The 21,218-nt window shown below is 41.7% G+C and overlaps 1 protein-coding gene across 1 annotated transcript in view; it reads left to right on the top strand.

The window, feature by feature from the left end:
- CDAN1 (codanin 1) overlaps positions 1 to 21,218 on the top strand; it is a 35,019-nt gene that overhangs the window by 12,919 nt on the left and 882 nt on the right. Inside the window, exons 9-26 of the mRNA XM_053475274.1 lie at positions 1,559 to 1,648; positions 2,120 to 2,195; positions 3,554 to 3,768; positions 9,485 to 9,599; positions 10,023 to 10,166; positions 10,523 to 10,689; positions 10,824 to 10,908; positions 11,222 to 11,311; positions 12,772 to 12,826; positions 14,290 to 14,423; positions 15,016 to 15,119; positions 15,307 to 15,456; positions 16,868 to 16,931; positions 17,311 to 17,389; positions 18,378 to 18,529; positions 18,846 to 18,953; positions 19,940 to 20,003; positions 20,115 to 20,308. Coding sequence (XP_053331249.1) covers positions 1,559 to 1,648; positions 2,120 to 2,195; positions 3,554 to 3,768; positions 9,485 to 9,599; positions 10,023 to 10,166; positions 10,523 to 10,689; positions 10,824 to 10,908; positions 11,222 to 11,311; positions 12,772 to 12,826; positions 14,290 to 14,423; positions 15,016 to 15,119; positions 15,307 to 15,456; positions 16,868 to 16,931; positions 17,311 to 17,389; positions 18,378 to 18,529; positions 18,846 to 18,953; positions 19,940 to 20,003; positions 20,115 to 20,308 — 2,086 coding nt within the window. The remainder of the gene's footprint in view (positions 1 to 1,558; positions 1,649 to 2,119; positions 2,196 to 3,553; positions 3,769 to 9,484; positions 9,600 to 10,022; positions 10,167 to 10,522; positions 10,690 to 10,823; positions 10,909 to 11,221; positions 11,312 to 12,771; positions 12,827 to 14,289; positions 14,424 to 15,015; positions 15,120 to 15,306; positions 15,457 to 16,867; positions 16,932 to 17,310; positions 17,390 to 18,377; positions 18,530 to 18,845; positions 18,954 to 19,939; positions 20,004 to 20,114; positions 20,309 to 21,218) is intronic.

The following is a 21,218-nucleotide window of genomic DNA, read 5'->3' as shown; positions in this document are numbered from 1 at the left end:
ATGGATTTACAGCTCCTGGTGGTATACAACACTTTCAAACAACACCCCAATATGTGTTCAGCAACATCTCCCGAGTACAGTCATACCCCCCTTGCATGGGTTTGTCGGGTTGTTTGGGAGGTAAAACGCCACATTTAGGAAGTGCACATTTTTTAACTTGGAACTTTTACATCTGGTCATTCTGCCCCCATGTCCTAATAGGACCTTCTTTGAAGCCGGCTAATTCAATTTACCCCGTCATACCATATATTTTTGAAAACTAGACACCCCAAGGTATTTCAAATGCTAGTATTTTAACCCTTTCCATGCATGAGATTCTACCACCAGCCTTTGCCACACTTTGTGGTAGTATTTTTTTGGTATTCTTTTTTTACACAAGTTGTACTTTGGGTATAAATTTATAGCTCCAGGTATATGTCACTATCAAACAACACCCTAATATGCGTTCAACAACATCTCTCGAGTGCAGTCATACCCCACATGTATGGGTTTGTCTGGTGTTTGGGGTTAAAATGCCACATTTTGGAAGTGCGCTTTTTTTTCCCCCATTTCGGTCAGTCTGTGCCTATGCCTTATCTTTGAGCCCGGCCACTCCAATTTACCCCATCAAACCATTATTTTTTTTAAATTAGACACCCCTTGGGTATTTGAAATGCTTTTATTTAAATTCTTCCATGTCAGGATTTTTGGGAAGATACAGCGCTGATTTTAGCATTTTCTCATAATAAACTTTATTTTTTTATTTATTATGATTTTTAAATGTTACCATGTTTTTTTAAGCTTTTTTCTTTCCTTTTTTTTATTTTTTTTATTTTATTTTTTTATTTTATTTTTTTTATATTTTACTAATCACAGTGATTAGAAAGCTGGGCTCCATTGACTTGTATGGTTGAATGCAGTACCTGTATTCAACCTGCAAGTGGAGCCAGAGTTCTCTAGAGGATCTGAAGACCATCTAGCGAACTTTTTCAACTTTATTATTTTTTTTTTCCCGTGCGGCCGGTCACAGCCCGTCCTGGAGTAAGTGTTTCGTTGATCACCTCCTAAACGCTTTTAAAACGGGCGTCCGACATCGAGGCATTACAGTAACACCGTTTAAGCTTAGAAAGTGATCGTTGATCACTTTCTAAGCTTGTTTAAGTCTCATGACGTGTCAGGCACGTCATAGGTCGTTAAGTGACCGTTTTGCATGACGTGCCTGACCCGGCAATGGACGTTAAGGGGTTAATATCAGTAACTTTGGTTTCTTTGTATGTAATAAAGTATCTAAATAAATGCTCAACAAATTTACTGGATACACGAGAGCCAGTCACTAAGCGCAGGTTTTCTTCGGTGTGACATGCGGACCGGCGCTTCCTGCAGTGCTTTATGGAGAGGAAAAACGGCACAATATAGAACCGACTAGGGGACACACATATCAGTTATGTATAGCGTTAGTTCATTCAACTGGTGAAACCCTTTTTTGTAAGGATACAATCAGAGGAGTCATGGTGCCTGGGCTTTGTAAAGACCCAAGTTGAGTTGTTACTTAAAAGTTTAATGGTATTATGTTTTCCAGGGACATATTTTATGAACTGTTGCGTGAATGGGAAGACAACCATATAAAAACAAACTGGGCTTTTGAGAGCTGTCTGGGCATGAAAATCAGGTATATTCGTATATTCTTTGTACCTTGAAACCATTTTGAACTATGGCCTTCTGTACGTTTCCTCTCACATGATAGTTATGCTTCCGATTTGGTTTGGTGCCTATGTATGTATCTCTCTCTCTCTTTCTCTCTCTCTCTCTTTCTCTCTCTCTCTCTCTCCCTCTCTCTCTCTCTCTCTCTCTCTCTTGATATCTATCTATATATCTGTCTATATATCTATATAATTACTTTTGTGTTGCGTTCTTTCAAGGAGAATTTGATTGAATAAGCAGGAATTTCATGAAACGGTCACCTTACTGTGATGTTTGAATAGATCACCTACAATTTAAACCTTATATAATTCTTAACGTAGAAGTATTTCGTTTTCCATGGGACTTTATCTTGAAACATTTTGTAAATGTCTAAGCAGCAGAGCTTATTGACTTAATTGCTTTTTCTCATACCCCAACTGTGTTTTTTTTACCTGCTTAGGGCTATGATTTTTCATCTGACCGTGACCTGCAATCATAGCCGTTTTGCCAGATTGTTTCAGAAGCAGCTTATTCAGGTAAAAAAAAAAAATACTTTTCAATAGTATCCTTGCACTTAACCTCTTCATGATGTCCCCATATTCCAGCTGTTTGTACCGGAGGAGGTACGTGCAGGGTCTCCAAGCCAGTTTCCCTGCTTTTGATAGCGCTCAGTGTGATCAGGAGAGCAATGAAATAAAAACTTTTGTTTTGCAAATTGCTTTTGTTCCGTTATTTTACAAATGGCAAACCTTTCTAGTATCAACTTTGACTAAAAAACACCATCCATAGACATATGACAAAACTGAACTAGGCAGCTATATACACTACATACACATGCTGAGGCGAAATCTGCTCCCCCCTCACTTTTCATTTAAAAAAAAATCACATCACAGTGAGTGCCTGTGGATGTTATTTGCCATAGTTTTCAGAACATGTTCATTTATTTTGTATTGTTTTTTTAAGGCAATACTTGCCTTCAGCTATTAACTGTAGAACCTAGTGTACTAAATCTTTCCCCTGGTACAACTTGTTTCACCTGTGTATGCATTAGGGCTGCAACTAACAATTTGCTTCATAATCAATTAGTTGGCCGATTATTTTTTCGATTAAAATAATTTAATGATCAAACTGGATGTTAATAACAGCAGAATAAAAAAACTTTGATAAAAATCCATTTCTTGTTTTTATTTCCCAACCTGCCCCCCCCGTTATGCAAATCTGAGACCAGGCTTGCCACTCTGCCTCCCAGATATGCCTTATACCCCCTGTATGCCTTATATGCCCAGATATACCACTCCACCCTCCCCAGGAATGCCTTATAACCCTCTGATATGCCACTGTGCCCCCCCCGATATGCCTCTCTACCCCCAAATATGCCTTATACCCCCTATATGCTACTCTGCAGCCCCCAGACTTAACCCCTGGTGCTCCAGACTCTTTGATGTCTAGTGGGGGCAGCCGGTGAACGTCTGCGCGATGCGCGTAGACAAACCTCTGCTGCTGCTGGCACTTGCTATGACTGAGGATGTCTGCGCGCTTCACGCAGATGACCGCCGGCTATCAGAGAGGATGATCTGGGTCCCCTGCAGTGCTGCGAGGGATCTGGATCTTAGTTTTATTATTTAACCTCTATTTGAGTTCAGATTATTTCCTCTGAAAAAACCCTCATCTTATATTCGATAAAATCAATTCAACTAATCGATAATGACATTCTTTGGCAACGATTTTCATTGATTTATTATCGATTTTATCGATTATTGTTGCAGCCCTAGTATGTATCCAACCAGAGAGGTGACATGGCTCTTAAACCATTAGTGTTGCCTTTTTTTTATTTAATGTTTCATAGTTTGCGGAAGAAATAACATTTATCTGTTAATTTTATTTTTATTTGCAGATGTGTAAGGAACCAAATGGTGGAATGGGAGGCGCCAGTATTGGTGACACTCCAGACCAAGATGTGCTAAATATGCTTGGCTCAGACAACCTTAACAAGCTCAAGCGTCTACAGGAGCGCTTTGTGGCCCGTCAGACTGTGAGTGGACCTTGTCCTCCCCCTTCTTTTCCCGGATACCAGGAATTTTTCAGAGACTTCATACTGAGTGCTGGCAGGTTAGTTTCTTAACATTTATATCTCATTTAACTCAGAACGATTGGGAAAAGTAAACTCCCCATGTTATACAGAGCCTTCCACAAATATTGGCACCTTAGGTAAATATGAGTAAAAAAAAAAAGAAAATGTCTCCTTCAAGTTTCGAGGTTGACCCTGGTGGATTCTCCCCTTCAGTTCACATGGTATCTATGGGGGTTCATGAGGACTGGAAAAGCCATGGTAGGACCTTGTTTTGGGGTCAGGAAACCATTTTTGTATTTATGATGTATGTTTTGGATCTAGCCATGTCCCATTTTAAGCTTTCTGGTAGAGACAGGCGTTCGTTTAACCCCTTAATGACCTTTGATGGTCCTGAACCGTCAAAAAATTAAATAAGCTTAGAAAGTGATCAACGATCACTTTCTTCGCTTAAACGGCGTTACTATAATGCCTCGATGTCGAGGCATTCAGCAAGGCCGAGATCGGCATCGGGGGCCATGTCTGGCCCCTTCCTCGGGGCCCCTCCCCGGGACGCCCGTTTTAAAAGCGTTTAGGAGGCAATCAACGATCGCCTCCTAAACTTAAATGGTGTCGCTGGAATGCCTCGACCAGGAGACATCCAGCGACACCAAACACTTACCTCCGCAGCTGCCGGTGATCTTCGCCATCAGCAAGATGGCGGCGGCCCGGGAAAAAAACCAATAAAGATGAAAGAGTTCGCTAGACGGTCTCCAGACCCTCTAGAGAACTCTGGCTCCACTTGCAGGTTGAATACAGGTACTGCATTCAACCATGCAAGTCAATGGAGCCCAGCTTTCTAATCACAATGTGATTAGTAAAATATTCAAAAAGTAATAAAAAAAAAAAAAAAAGTGCTAACATTTAAAAATAATTATGCAGTGATGTCACTAGATGAACCATCCAGTACCAGCAAAATGTGTAAAAAATATATATAAAAAAAAGTATTAAAAAAATAAAATAAAAAAATAAAGTTTGAGGGGGCGTGGCTTGCCTAGCTTTAAGATGGCTGCTTGAACCCTTAGCTCCGCAGCCTGCTCACTACAATCAGCACCCATCCGGCGATACGGCACGACATGGGCAAACCCAAACGTTCTTCCCAGCGCCAGGAACCACCTGAGCCGCGACCGACTCTATTTCCAGACTCCTGCGGTCTTAGACACGCAGCCCCCGTCGCCCAACATGGCGTCCTCACTGGCCAGTACCACGTTGTCTGAGGAGACTTCGCGTTCACCGCCACCCGCCGGAGCGTCCCCATTGGCTGAGGCATTGCAGGAGTTGTTCCGGTCCCTACCTACTAAGGCCGATTTCAGCAACCTGATCGCGGAGGTCAAGCGCACCTTACATGAAGAGGTTGCGGCCCTCCGCGCGGATATGGCTGGCGTGGAGCGGCGAACTACTCACTCGTACCGCGCAACAGGTGTTGGAACTGCAGCGGACGACCTCTCATCTGACCGGCCTGGCGACAGAACTGCGGCGATCGGTAGAGGACCTCGAAAACAGAGGTAGGCGCAACAACGTGCGGGTGCGGGGCCTGCGTGAATCTGACGGTCCTGAAGACCTCCGAGCGCTGCTGCAACGGCTCTTTAACACGGTGTTGGGCCGCGACCTGGACTCTCCCATACGCCTGGATAGAGCGCATAGCGCTTTACGGTCCCGCGGTAGGCCCACAGATCCACCCAGAGACGTAATTTGTCGTTTTCAGGACTTTAATGTGAAAGAAGAAGTCATGAATACGGCGCGTAATTTGCGCTCACTTACATTCGAAGGCCAACAATTGGCGCTGTTCCAGGATCTCTCCGCGATCACTTTGCGCAACCGACGACTGCTGCGGCCGCTTAAATCTTTGCTCCGGGATCAGGGCATTCGATACCGCTGGGGATTCCCCTTCCAGCTCTCTATTCTACATGAAGGCTCCACTTTCCACGTGAAGACACACCGTGATGTAGCGGAGGTGACCCTCGCATTAGGAATACCTACTCCACACGTTGACGACTGAGCCCTTGCGGGGTTTTCCTCAGTTCCTGCTTCTCGTGATGTTCCGGCGTGGAGGCGATCCAGGCCGAGACGGGAAGGAGACACGGATGATGGGAGACGTTATCCCGCGGCGCCTGAGGAGTAAAATGTGACGTACCTGTTCATACTCGTCTCTATGCAATTCCCTTGGGGGTGTGAGGTTTTTTTTTTTGTTTGTTTTTTTTTTTTGTGTTCCCCGGTCGCACATTGTTCGCTCCTGCTCCCTCCAGAACTTGAAATGTGAGCCTCTGACTATTGCACTGCCGGACTTAACAGTCTGATGCTGCGCTGCTTTGCCGCAATTACGATTGCTGTTCTTCTCCCCTGGTATTGTTCGGCACGTAACTGACCAAATGTAATGCCTTAGTACGCCAGGGATCATTAGGTGCTCTGCGCCGTTATTGCAGGTTTACCTCTGGGGCTTTGGTCTGTAAATGGGGGATATATATTTTATTTTATTTATTTATTTATTTTTTTTCCTGCACCATGTACTATACATCTGTTATACATTTTTACCTTCCGCTGCTCTGCTCCCATGCGCCGTCCTCTTCTACGCATCTGCCCTGCCGGCTCCCTGTAGCAGTGTTACTGGGACCTCTCTCGCCCACATGGAGATGCTGTGCGGCCGCTGAATATGCCGGATTATATTTGATACTTGTAACTGTGCGTCTTATTCATTTGCTCTGCTGTTACTGTCACCTTTTTGATTTATGCATGTATGCGTATTGGTTGCAGTGCTGGGGGTCCTATGTGTACTCTGGCTCGCTTTACGGTCACACTCTCTAGTCATGGTGGTTTTTTTTTGGTTTTTTTTTAAATTAATTTATATATATATATATATATATCTATATATAGATATATAGATATATAGATATATATATATATATATATATATATATATATATATATATATATATATATATATAGATATATATGCCTTGCACTGCATAAATGCACTACACTTGGCCTTCCATTTGCTCTGTTACTATAGCCTTTTTTATTAATGCATGTTTGCGAATTGGTTGCAGTGCTGGGCGTCCTCTGTGTACTCTGGCGCGCTGTACGGTCACACTCTCTGGTCATGGTGTTTTTTTTTTGTTTTGTTTTTTAATTTATTTATTTATTTTTGATTTTTTTTTTTTGATTTTTTTTTTTTTTATCTATCTATGTACGCCTTGCACTACATAAATGCACTACACTTGACCTTCCGCTGGGTGGCTACTGAATATACCTGATTATATTTGATAACCAGTGGATGTTTTCTCCTTTTGCTCTGTTGTTCCTATAACTAATATGATTTGTACACATTTGCGGGTTGGTTGCTAAGTTGGAGGGTTTTGTGGTTTCGACACCTGTTATCTGTACTACTCCCACATGCGCTTCGCCTCTGGGGAGTTTGGTCCAAATGTTTGATGATATGTTTTGGGCTTTTTTTAGTTCTGTTCTGTTCCGGATGGGTCTGGTTCCTTTTACTGTCTATGTGAGCTATGGCTGCGAAGTACTGCAGAGTTTTTACTTCACGTTTTTCGGTTTTCTGCCTTGCTGCCACTTGCAGTAGAGCAGTGTTCCCTCTCTCGTGTTGTGCTCCCTCCTTTCTCCTAGTGTATCTCTGCCCGACTTCATTGGCTACTATCGTGCTACCCATTTATTGCGTTTCCTTGAGTGGAGATTCCGTCCGGCCTCCAAGCTTTGGGTGGCACTGGAACAGTCTGATACGCGTATACCCCTCGGGGGCAGCTTGGGGCTCTGCCCTGAGGCGCTTCAGTCCTCCCTCAGTCTGAACCCCTTTGTGCAGGCGACCTGGGGGGTGTGGCGGAGGCGGTGTGTTAGCGGCGCTCTCTCCTCCTTTCCGTCGCCGCTTACTCCACTTGCTGGCAATCCGGACTTTGCCCCGGGTCTGGAGGTCGGTTCTCTTCAAACGTTGGGACTGCCCCCTGACGCCACAGTTTCGACCGTCTGGGATGGTGATGCCCCTGTGCCTTTAACCACGTGAGTCCTACCATTCAGGGCACCCTGCTACAACGCTTTCGCTACGCCCAGATGGCGAGATATGTACGGTCTCTCCCGGGCAAACATCATGTTACTTGGCCCCTCACCCCGTTCGAACAGCTTGCTGGCCGGGATCGCCTCCTTAGAGGTGGGATCTCTGCAATTTACCGCCTTCTTCTGGAAGTGGACTCTTTGGTTCCTCCGGCGTTTATGGGGAAGTGGGAGGCTGAGCTTGGTGCAGTGCTTACAGCTCAGGAGTGGGAGAAGATTTGTGTCGTGACGCACAAATGTTCTATTGCGTCACGGTACCAAGAAACCGCTTATAAACTGATGTCTCGTTGGTATAGGACTCCGGTTGCTATCAGTAGGGTTATCCCGGGGAGTGATCCGCTTTGTTGGAGGTGTGGGGTGGAGACGGGCACTTACCTGCACATCTGGTGGAGCTGCTCTCGACTTCAGCCCTACTGGACTGGGATATTTCGCTGTCTGGAGGAGGTGACGGGTGAGCCGCTTCGGCCTTCTCTGGGATTGGGCCTCCTTCTTCACTCGGAGCGCTCCTTGGGGCTGATGAAGCGTTCTGTCCTTCGCCACCTTCTCAATGCGGCTCGCAGCCTCATCCCCCTTTACTGGAAACGTTCTGAGGTTCCCTCGTTGCGCCAATGGGTCACTCGTGTGGAGGAGATCCGGGGCTTGGAGGAGATGGTACACCTGGCTTCGGACAGGATGGAGTCGTATACTGCAGTGTGGGCTAGCTGGTTGTCCTTCCAATCTTCTCCCGTTTTGGCCTCCCTGCTTAGGGAGTGATCGCCCGCTGGGTGTTTGGGTGTCTTTCCCTCCCCTCTGCCATGCTGCTCTCACTTCTTGCTATTGCACTTCTTCCCTCCCGGTGTTTACTTTTCCTTCTCCCCTTGCCGTTCCTTCCCCCCCGTCTCCCTTCCCCTCCCCCCTTCTTGTTCGTGTCGGTCTGTTCCTGTTCTCGTTTTCATGTGGGTCTCTCACGGAGGCACGCGGCACCTTGCCAACGCGGTCTGACTGACCTTGCCCTCACTCCGCATTGCTTCTCAACCGTGCGCAACTCAGACTTGTGTAACAATGCAGTGATAGAATATTGCCGCTGCTCTTAAGATTTCGAATTTTTGTCTGCCCCATTACCCCACCCTCATTATTATGTCTTTCCCCCTATTGTCTTGATGTATTATGTTTATGCATGTTTTCAAAAATTTTCAATAAAACTTTAATTCACCTAAAAAAATAGTTTATTATTTTGAGCAAGTGCTAAAATTTCTCAAAAATGTCAACAAAGAGTCAAAATAAAAGCACTTCAAATACCCAAGGGGTGTCTAATATAAAAAAAAATGGCTGATGGGGTAAATTGGAGTGGCCGAGCTCAAAGATAGGTACAGACTGACCAAAATGGAGAAAAAAAGCGCACTTCCCAAATGTGGCATTTTAAATCTCAAACAACACGACAAAACCATGCGTGTCAGGTATCACTGCACTCAGGAGATGTTCCTGAACACACGTTGGGGTGTTGTTTGACAGTGACATATACCAGAACCTGTATATCTTAATACAATTTATGTATCGTAGTATACAGTAACAAATGCATTTTCAGCTCTATATGTTTTGTATGTTGGCAAGTATGACATGGATATGATATGTTCATACTAGTCCCAGTAGTTTTAATGCACTATGTTTGTGTTCTGATTACAGTTACCAGTTTAACCAGCACCTGATGGACAGTTTGTGCCAAGAGATACAAGAGCTAGATGGCGTTTCCATCGTAGGGCATGAGCCAGCAGATGGCGAGTCTGATATGGATCAGCAGGTACGTGCATAGTTGGCCATTCTTACTTCCCCATGGTTCAGATTACTTTAGTTTGTATTTCATTTTTATATCCCTTTATTTTCCCTATATTTTGTATATTTTAAACATTTAAAGATAGCCCCTTTTTTCTGTTTCTTAATGTTGGAGACATCCATGCTGACATATTGTCTTTGCTTAATGTCAGCATTATACTGTACATTAACTAGAAACCGGTAAAAGCTGCGTTGGACAGAGTCTGGACAGACTACAAAGTTTTTTATATTTTTTCCCCCTTCATTACTAAGCGATAATCTTGTCTTGAAAGCCACAGACCAGTTATCCAAAATTGTTTTTGTAGTTGATGTGATTTTATGATTCTGTGAGTTTTGAAACGTTGTTTTAACATATTAACAGTATTTGTTCTCCTGTAACCTATACTTTCAGGGTGAAAAGGTTCGTTTTGCCTCTATCCTGCTGACTCTCCGGCTTCTAGCAAAATTTTTAGGGTTTCTAACATTTTTACCATACAGGACAACAGAATTTCTCACTAGTGAATTACAAGAGTCTGCAGTAGCCTTAAGGAACAGGGTAAGTATGCTTTCACTAGAATATAACTGAGATTTCCATTTGGACAAAAATGTAATTTTTGTGAACAAATCCATCCGATTTCATAAAAATAAAATGAATTTTATGTTCCAAGAGGATTGTGGAATTGTGTATTTTATATGTAATATATTGCAAAACTCTATCCTATGCACAATTTTTGACACACGCATACACAAAGTAGACATCTTTACAGCCCAAAGTTGCATGTATATTTGGCAGTAACGTGTATACTTAACTCTCTATGCAGGTTGTAAGAAGAACAAAAACTCTTAAACATGATAATTTGATTAAAAATGTTAAACCGTATTTGCAGTCTAACCTTGAAGCTGTCTTTACAGACCCTGCCCATGTTAGATGTGCTACAGCTGCTGCAACGCTCCTTTCAGAACCATCGTACTGTACTTACCGTGCCTTGGGTGGTGGAATATCTGTCTTTGGTAGACTGTGTCGCTCCCTTATTGGATTATTATCAAAAGGTGTTTTCTCTTTTATTGCACCTGTACAGGTGAGGATTGGGTATACGGAAATATACTTATTCTGTTTGAATTCAGTTAAACTGACTGTAGAATTTGGTGCCTGTAGAATTGACGGAAGCAAATCTTTGGTGCGTGGATATCTCACATATCTAATTCCTCACAGGTACAAGCTAATCCTGACAGACGAAAACGATATGGGGTTCCTGAATAAACTTCTTATCCTTGCTGTCTTGGGGTGGCTTTTTCAGGTACAGTATATTCAAGAAATTATCATTGCCTAATCTCTTCCATACAAGAGCGTCCAGATTATAAACTCATTTGAGTTATGTGATACACTGCGTATGTCCTGTTTAAATCAATAAATAACACAGAATAATCTGTTTAGTTAACCTTATACGTGGGTTATGTATTAGTCAATAGGGAGTTTTCCTCACTTTCAGTTTTTATACGTAGTTTATCTTAGTTTAAAGGGCATTCTTATAGCCGTCAGAATCAGTGGGATGATGCCTAGTTTGGTTGTTTGCATATGCTTCTGTTTAATGTGTCCTTACTTTGGCCAAGGTTCCTCCAGTACCAGATGAACTTTTCTTCAACAATGAAACAGTTTGGGATGACATCCCAATTAACACCGTGGTGGTGATGCAGGGCCTGGTGAGTTTTTTCTTTTTAATTACTGTATTTGCTCGATTATAAGACGAGGTTTTTTCAGAGCAAATGCTCTGAAAAATACCCCTCGTCTTCTAATCGGGGTCGTCTTATAATCAGACCTCAAATAGAGGTCTGACTATGAGCCTAAGTTCCAGATCCCCCGCACCGCTGCAGGGGACCTGGATCCTTCTGTCTCCCCCACACACTTACCGGTGCTTCCAATTTCCTGCTGTATACCGGGGTAGCGGGTTGACTTCCACGCGATCCGCGTAGACAACTTACGCTGCAGCCGGAAGGAGGTGTGGCGAGCAGCGGGGGTTGTCTGCGTCCATCGCGCAGACCTTCCCTGACTGTCAGAGATCAGAGTTCCCCGTGCCGGTGCCGCACCGGTGCGGGGAACTCTGATCTCTGACAACCGGGGAAAGTCTGGTGGGGTGGAGTGTTAAATGGGGGGGAGACAGAAGAAAGACTGCTGCCCCGGTATACAGCAGGAAATTGGAAGCACCGGTAAGTGTGTGTGGGGTGGGGTGGGTTTTAAATGGGGGGGGAGACAGAAGGAAGACTGCTGCCCCGGTATACAGCAGGAAATTGGAAGCCCCGTTAAGTGTGTGTGGGGGGAGTGTTAAATAGGGCATTTCTGGAGGCAGAGTGCTCTATGAAATGCCTTTTAACCCCCTGAACGCCACTCTGCCTCCTGAAATGCCTTATACCTCCCTATATGCCACTCTCCCCCATAATATGCCTTTTAACCCCCTAAATGCCAGAGTGGCATATAGGGGGGGTATAAGGCATTTCTGGAGGCAGAGTTGCACATAGGGGGTTAAAAGGCATATCATGGGGCACAGTGGCATATAGAGGGTTAAAAGGCATATCATGGGCCACAGTGCCATATTGGAGTGGCAAGCCTGGGGGCAGATGTGCGTAACTGGGGGGCAGGTTGGAAAATACAAGGAAATAAAAACAAAAAAATATTTTTCTCAATCATAGCTTTTATTAAAAAATGTAATAGTTTACATGAATTAACATTTACTGGTAAAACTTTTATCCTTTAGGGTCGTCTTATATTCAGGCTTTTCTTTTTTTCCTAAATTAATATTCAGATTTTGGGGGGTCGTCTTATAATCAGGGTCGTTTTATAATCGAGCAAATACGGTATTTCAGGGAGGGATTGTTTCTCTCCGCTTCAGAAATTCCATCATAAAAGGATTATAATATTTTGCTTCTGGGGAGGGGTTGCACTTTATGACAATAAAACATGGCGCGAGATTATGCTGGAACCTCACAAGCCATGAAAAGGTCAACCATATTATGTGTCTCATATTTTTGGATTGTGTTTTTTTTTTTTTTTTTTTTTTTTTTTTTTTTTTTTGATCTGTCAATTGGTTTTATGTGGTATTTTACTCCCTTTTGTTTTCCTATAACGGCTTGTTTTCATATATAATGTTTGGTTTTCTTTTTAATAGGATTCTGTTCCTTTGGTGGATCTGCAACTGCTGTATAGCTGCTGTCCTTACCTTGGTGAGTTATATTATATTGATGCCTTTTCTGTTTCTTGGCATTACCAATAATGAAGTGAGTATTGATGGATTGCATACTTTATTTCCGGCTTGGTATTCACTTGTTCCCTAAAGCATTCCATGACGGTATGCAGGATTATGCTACTGAGCCATTCTTAAAATGGTCCAAAATACAATTCAATCTACCCACTATGTAGTGATGATTATAATGACATGTATGTCACAGAAGGTAGTTTAAATCTTATCTCCTATGGAACAATTTATCACAGCATGTCCTTGGCACGAAATATGTTAAAATGGGGAATTGTGAACTCTGCCAAAGGGTACCTTCACAATAGTTTCTTTAGGCTCAATCAAACTAAGTCTAAAACAAGTCCGCTGCAAGTGTTCACTCAATACCATAAAGCTCCTTTCCCCCTTGTTGAGTGCTCCTCTTTTATTTACCTTTAAGAAAATCTTATTATAATTTAATTTTATATTGTGGTCATCCTTCTGTTTCCCAGGCATAATTGAATTTTAACTGTAGCTCCCATCCTTTACAGTGATACGTTTTTTTTTATCTTATTAATATAAAGTAATGGGTCTGTATGCATTTGTTTTTAGGGCTGCAACAATTAATCAATATAATCAATTATATTATATTGATTAGTTGAATCTATTTTTTTTTTTTTTTTTTTTTTGAATATCGAATGTTTTTTTTTTCCCAGAGCAAATACCTGGATCCTCCTCTCTAGCAGCCGGTGGACGCCTGTGTGATGCGCGCAGACAAACTCCGCTCCTGCACCAGCAGAGGTTATCTATGCGCATTGTGCACATGTCCGCTGGCTGCCTACACTAGACACCAGGGATTCTAGAGCACGGAGCCATGTCTGGGGGCCACATATGGGGTATAAGGCTTATCAGGGCGCCAGAGTGGCATATAAAAGGAAATACAAACAAGAAATGCATTTTTCTCAATCATAGTTTTTTATTAAATATGAAAAAATAGTTTACATGGGAATTAATATTTACTAGTAAAACTTTTAGGTATTAAAACGTAGTTTGAGAAATATTGTGTTTGGGTTCTTGTACCTTTTAAAATATAGCTTTTATTATGACAGTAAAATAAGGAGGTGATCAGAGAAACGCCATTGTGATAGAGACAAGTGTTGTGTGCAGAGTACAATATCACGTTAATGTAAAGAATTTTTTATTCTGCAGTTGGTTCATTAAATTATTTTAAATAAAAAATGTGCATATTAATATTGGATTAATGGAAAACATTATCGGCCTACTAATAGATTATGAAAATAATCGTTAGTTGCAGCCCTATTTGTTATACCCCAGTGTTAAGAATTATATATTTTTATGGCATCCAAATCGGGTATTAGGTGCATTTTATTAGCTCTTTGTTTATGCGTGGAAAAAAAATAATTCCTCATTATTATTTATTTTTTATATAAGATGTGGGTCTATGCTTTACAGGAGAACTGAGGAAGTTACTCACCTCCTTTGTGGCTGGTTGTGGAGCAAAGAATGGTGGTTTCATCAGAAAAATAACACCTACTGCTGCAGAGCCCCTGATGCCTAAGCCGACATTAACACAGAAAAAGCTCCAGGTAAACGCAGTACTGGTTTTAGACGCTGCTTGCGGAACTTGGAATGTCCTGTCTTCTCTTCCAACTTGTATTGATTTACTTACTCATACAATCATATGGTTATGTCTTTTCAATGATGTCCAATGTAAAAATGGTATTGAATCATCTTTCTACACTCAAGCATCGAGATCCTGCCCGAGTTTATTGTGGATTCAATAGGCGACCTTGTTTAAACAACATAGGTTCTGGACGTTAGTCCTCAATCTACCTTTAGGATTAAAAGAAATCCCTACTCTACCGCTACTTAGGCAGACTAAAGGTCTGCACTGCTGATTGACACAAGTGCAATTAGATATCCACTTAAATCGCAGGCTGTTAGCTTACAGTAATACTGTACAAAGTGTGAGAAATTCCAACTATAGAATGTCAATGCTAAGGAAAATTATTGCAATGTACTGGAAATGAGTCCCATGTATACCTCTATGTAAAATTACATCCCTAAAACTATGTAATGTCTCTCTGGTGCTATGTTAACCATCCTTATCAATTTAATATTTTTGTAGATATGATTTACGTTACTTTAATCGTTTTTATTGTGCACTTGTTTACACAGGCTGAGCTCGAACAAGCTTTCTTCCACAACCAGCCTCCCTCACTACGGAGAACAGTCGAGTTTGTGGCAGAGAGAATTGGATCCAACTGCGTTAAGCACATAAAGTTAGTGGTGGTTAAATGTATAAAAAAGATCCTTGCCATATCATAACTGAGCCCTAGTCTATTTTGGCATGAGTAAAATACCGACACTATGCAATGTCCCAATTACCTAATGGCAACTGAAGTTGGGAGTCTGTTCTGTTCTGGGTACATGTTGGTATTTATTATTCTTATGTCTGTATAATTGCAGGGCTACTTTAGTGGCAGACCTTGTGAAAAGAGCAGAGGTCATCTTGAAGGACAAAGTGACAGAAGACAGTTCCAGCCACACCAAGCTTCTAGAGGATGTATGGACCGAGCTCTGCAGGGATGGCAGGCAGTCTGTGCATATAGGCAAACAGTAAGGAGATAAACCCCATAGTCCTATTTACTGTAAAAAGATAACTTATTACATAAATGTATACAATCGTGGCCAAAGGTATTGAGAATGGCGCACATATGAATTTTCACGAAGTCTGCTGCCCCAGTTTAGATGATGCCAATTTGCATAAACTCCAAGTAAACATGTGCAATGGCTTTGCACAAAAAGAGCTTCACAGGCAAGGATATTGCTGCTAGTAAGATTGCACATAAATCCATCATTTATCGGATCATCAAGAACTTCAAGAAGAGATGTTCAATTGTTGTAAAGAATGCGCCAGGGCGTCCAAGAAAGTTCAGCAAGCTCCTGGACAGTCTCCTAAAGTTGATTTAGCTGCGAGATCGGGCGCCACCAGTGCAGAGCTACCTCAGGAATGGCAGCAGGCAGGTGTGAATATCTGCACACACCGTGAGGGGAAGACTTCTGGAGGATGGCCTGGTGTCAAGAAGGGGAAGCAAAGAAGTCCCTTCTCTCCAGGAAAAACATCAGGGACAGACTGATATTCTGCAAAAGTTACAGGGATTGGCCCCAGCATGATGGAGCACCTTGCCATAAGGCAAAAATGATAACTAAGTGTCTGTGGGGACAAAACATTTAAATTTTGGGTCCATGGCCAGGAAACTCCCCAGGCCTTAATGTGGTCAATCCTCAAGAGGCGAATGGACAAACAAGAACTCACAAATTCTGACAAAATCCAAGCATTGATTATGCAAGAATGGGCTGCCATCAATCAGGATGTGGCCCAGAAGTTAATTGACAGCATTCCAGGGCGGATTGCAGAGGTTTTGTGTCATTTTCAAAACTTTTGGCCAGGGCTGTACATCCTAAAAAGTAATAGGTAGAGAACAATAATGTTTCCTCATAGGGATTTGTTTGTCCCCATTAGAGTTTCTAATTTGTTCTCCAGCGTGGCCATTTGCATTTGCTTTATGCATCTGCTGACGAGGTGCGCCCTCTTGTACAGTAGCTTCCAGCTAAGCACATTTTCACTCTATGTACTTATCCCGTATGTGATTATTTGGGTGAAGCAAGTAGAAAGTAAGTCTAGGCTTTATATTGCATCCCTCAAATGAGCCCTTAGCCTGGTTGTAGAGCAAATGAACACTTGGATATATTTTCTAATTTAGTCCTTCTAATCGGCATAACCCCACGTGTCCATAATTTGGACCAAAAGTCTTCTCTGTATTCCAGAAGAGTCAGAAAGTTGTCCTCTTTTGCCTTAGAATGACAGAGCAGAACCTTCACGTTGAGGATGCAAACAATATGTCCCAATATCCAGGCCCCTACCCAACGTTTTCTTCTTCATGATGAGAGAGCATATTATAGTTCTTATGGCCATTATGATACTCCAGATAAATCTGGTACATAGACTTTTTTTTTCTTTTTCTAGATACTGCAAGAAAAAGGTACCAGAGGCTATAAAAGTTTTATTGCCCGAAGAGATATCCATATGGGTAGGTAGATTTTGTCTGTTGATTAAATACTCAGTTAAAGGCGTAGTATCACTTAGAGAAAACATTAATTGCACTAGTTTAAGTAAATAAACCTTAGCAATTCCGCTGTTCTATTTTTTTCCTGAGTTTAACCACATAAACATTTTTGAAAAGCTTTTTCTATGGTAACAACTTATTGATGCATGTTTTTTGCATTTTATAAAAATCTCACCTTTTTTCTATTAGTGATTTTGGGGACGGTTTAGAGCATTCAGCATTACTAGGAATGTTAATTCTACTGCTGCAATTAGTTACAAAAGTGATAAATTCACTTTTTGTTTTAAGTTATTATATTGTATTTATTTTAATCAACACTTATAGTTAATGCATCTCTCACCAGGTTCTCCGCAGTGCAGAAGAAATTGCAGTCACCCTGGCTATAGAGAAGGCCTGCACCTGGTTAAATTCCAATATTTCAGGTAGTTAAGCCACAGTGTGGTCGCATTCTTCACCCAAATGGTGTTGCTGTGATAGTTTCCAAGAGGGTCTCTCCCTTGCAGATTGAATACAGGTACTGCATTCAACCATGCAAGTCAATGGATCCCAGCTTTCTATACACAATGTGATTAGTAAAAAAAAAAAAAAAAAAGGGTAACATGTAAAAATAATTTTCCACTGATGTCACCATCGAGGGAACTTTCCAGCTCCAAAAAAAATGCATGGGGGGGGTAGCACTGTACTCGGGAGATGTTGCTGAACACATATTGGTGTAAATTCACACCTGAAGTAAAATGGAAAAAAAAAAAGTTTGACAAAGACAGGTGGTAAAATTAGTGCATGGAAAGAGTTAAAATACCAGCATTTGAAATACCATGGGGTGTCTTGTCTTCAAATATATGGTTTGATGGGCTAAATTGCAATAGCACGTGGTGAAGAATTAGGATTTGGAAAAAATGGTTTGGAAATAGCAAAATGCTACTTGCAGTTATTGCCCCATAATGTGCAGAAAAAAAAAACATAAAACCACTGGGTATTTCTAAACTCAGGACAAATAGTAGAATCTATTTTGCAGGTTTTTTCACTAGTTTTTGTAGATAAGGAAAAGATTTTTCAAGTATGTCAGAAAAAGTCCTTTATCAATTTTAACCATATTTTATGATACAATCAAAATAACGACATCTAAAGAAAGCCATTTTGTCCTAAAAAAAACCAAAAAACTAAACAAAACAAAAAACAATATAGAAAATTACAGCTAAATACGAGCACAAAGGGGGTACATGGAGCATGAAGGGTACAAAAAATAAAATCAACCATTGTCACAAAGGGGTTAAGGACCTCTTTTACTGTATTTATGCATATCAGCCATTGTACGTATTTCGCAGGCATTTTAAAATATGGGGAGGAATCGGTACATTACCGTGGTTCACTGACTGATCACAAACCTATGCTTTATGCTGTCCATTATAGCACTTATCAAAAGAGAAGTGAAAGCTGCTTTCAGTTGTATGGTGAAGTTGCACAATATGACATCATCAATCAGCAAGGATGTGAAGATGGATTGTGTGGAGGGCTGTAAGCATCAGGTGTCCATGCCTTCCAAGATCCTTAATGACTTTAAGGTAACCCATCAAATATGCATAAGACTGGGGTTGCACATCTGGCCTTGTGTATAATTAGTAGTGTATGGAAATGCTAAATATTCTTAAAGAAGGATATGTGATATATATTGTTGCAAGGTAGACTCTTGTATTACATGCATGAACACATCTTGGCTGCCTCCTACGGATCAGCAAAAGGTACGAATGGGCAGAGATGGGAGGCTGTGTCCATAGTTAGGCCTATCAGTGGTGCCACTCATGCTTATAATCTGTACTGAGAGGCGGTGAAAAGCGGTTATTAGAGCTGTACATGTAACCTCGTCACATTTGTGTGCAGGATATCCTGTGTGTTTCGGTTGGACCGCGTGACAAAGGAGAACATGTGGCCTACCAGCATCTCAAGAATCTTTTCAGTCGGTTATCCGAGACTCTCGGGTGCAGGAAGGTAATGATGGTGCTTCTTGAATTGTTTAATAATTTTACAGATTCAGAAGTATTATTAGCCTTGCAATTTCTTAGGTCAAACATGCTGTATAAATCTACTGGGCCAGACTGTAAATAAACATCTTTACTCCAAACCACCATTTTTGGTTGTGTGCGTTGAAGTCTGGAAGGGCTGTGCAAGCATCACAATAGCTATTGGGATATTCTTTACAGAAGTCTTCTAGCCTTCAGCATAGATTAATTCAGCATTTGATTATTCTTTGCAGCTGCACAGGACACATTCTAAGCTAGAGGTGACTGTCTTGTATCCATTTGTGAACCTGAATACTCCTGCCCACTCTGCTGGTGCTTTCAGCCGTTCTATTCCCTTCACTCAACCATAGGAAGCTCTAAAATACCTTTAGTGTTTGCGGCATTTTTTCTGGAGCACTTTTCATGATATCATTTTTTGTTTGCACTAGCCAAAATATATTTCAACGCCTGACCACTATCCAGACAATCACTAGGCTTGTAGCATACACCCACAAGTAATGTGTGACTCTTTCTACTATCTAGGTTTATCTCCACCCACAGCGTCTCCACATTACTACTGTCATCCTGCACATCTTCCTTAATACTGGGCTTAGGTTTAGGGTTTGCAAATAAACAAATCCCTCCCCCTTATCTATTTACTCTGTCCCACATATTCAACTTCTCGTCAGGATAATAGCGTAGCTTGAAGTTACGCTTTTCTTAGAAATGCCCGGTGCTAGTACTGCCATGCTGCTAGTAATGTGTCTGCTGTTGATGTATATGAAAGCTATATCATGTTCTATACATTGACAAAATATACCGATACATTTGAATGAACGCACAGATGTGTAACAATGTCTGATTAATTAGGTGAAAAGTCTGACGCAGTTTGTGATTTAAATTCTAGGTTACTGCTAATGCCAGATGGATTGTCCTTTTGAACAGTCACAAGTAATTTTTTTTCATTCTTTATAGTATTTGTATCCACTAGCAGAGCAGCACCTTGCAAAGTACAGCGTGGAGCTGGCCTGTCTGTTAGGTGAGAATGTGTGGAGAAAGTAGAACTTTTATAGCTGCGAAAGTTTTTGACTCTGACCCCACATTGTGTGTTGATCTAAGGAGTTTTATTTCTCCTGCTTCATATCTGCAGTATCAGACCAGATGCCAGTCCTGGGTTTCCCCGAGTCACCTGCAGATGGGACAGATGACAAGAAAGAGGGTATTTGTGAGCTCCTGACGGTGTTACTCTCACTTTGGGAGAAAGACTTCAGGGTAGCTGTCCCTGTACAGCTGCTGTTTAGCCAGAGGAATAGCGGCCTTGTTGCAAACATCCAGGCGCACACGGTGAGATTTACTGAGGGGCTCAAGACAAGATGGAGGGTGCATTTCCTCATTGACATACCTTTTTGTAATGAACTCTGCCCTCATAAGAAGTGTGCAAAATTTACAATAATATCGCCTCAAATCAATGCATGCGGACATAGAAACGTAGAATGTGACGGCAGATAAGAACCAGTAGGCCCACCCAGAGTACTTTCCTTTAGTACCTGCCCTTATCCTATATCTAGCTTAGCCTTATGCCTATCCCATGCTTGCTTAAATGCCTTTACTGTAACATCTACCACTTCTGCTGGAAGGCTATTCCATGCGTCCACTACCCTTTCCGAAAAGTAATATTTTCTGATGTTACCATTAAGCCTTTGCCCCTCTAGCTTATGGCTATGTCCTCTTCTTGTGGTAGTATTTCTCCTTTTAAATAAGATATCTTCCTTTACCTTGTTGATTCCCTTTAAGTATTTAAATGTTTCTATCATATCCCCCCCTGTCACGTCTTTCTTCCAGGCTATATAGGTTAAGATCCTTTAACCTGTCCTGGAAAGGTTTATCTTGTAATCCATGAACCATTTTAGTAGCCCTTCTTTCTCCAACTTTTTTATATACTTCTGGAGATACGGTCTCCAGTACTGTACACAATACTCCCAGTGATCTGTGATTTCTACTGCTAATACCTCTCGCTATACAACCAAGCATTCTGCTAGCATTACCTGCTGCTCTACTGCATTGTCTGCTTACCTTTAAATCCTCAGAAATAATTACCCCTAAATCTTAGATTCCTAGATCGTTTGCCATTTGGCTTCTTCCTCCAGGAACATCAACGGTTTAATTTTTTTTTTTTAAAGCGTGTCCTTCCACATAAAGTACTTGGTGCTCGTATAAGCAGAAATCTTGCACTGTTTGGAGTTGAGGTGACAGA

The sequence above is a fragment of the Spea bombifrons genome, chromosome 9, assembly GCF_027358695.1.
Source record: "Spea bombifrons isolate aSpeBom1 chromosome 9, aSpeBom1.2.pri, whole genome shotgun sequence".
Classification (NCBI taxonomy): Eukaryota; Metazoa; Chordata; class Amphibia; order Anura; family Pelobatidae; genus Spea; species Spea bombifrons.
Note: the sequence above shows the minus strand (reverse complement) of the source record. Positions and strands in the feature narration are given on the sequence as shown.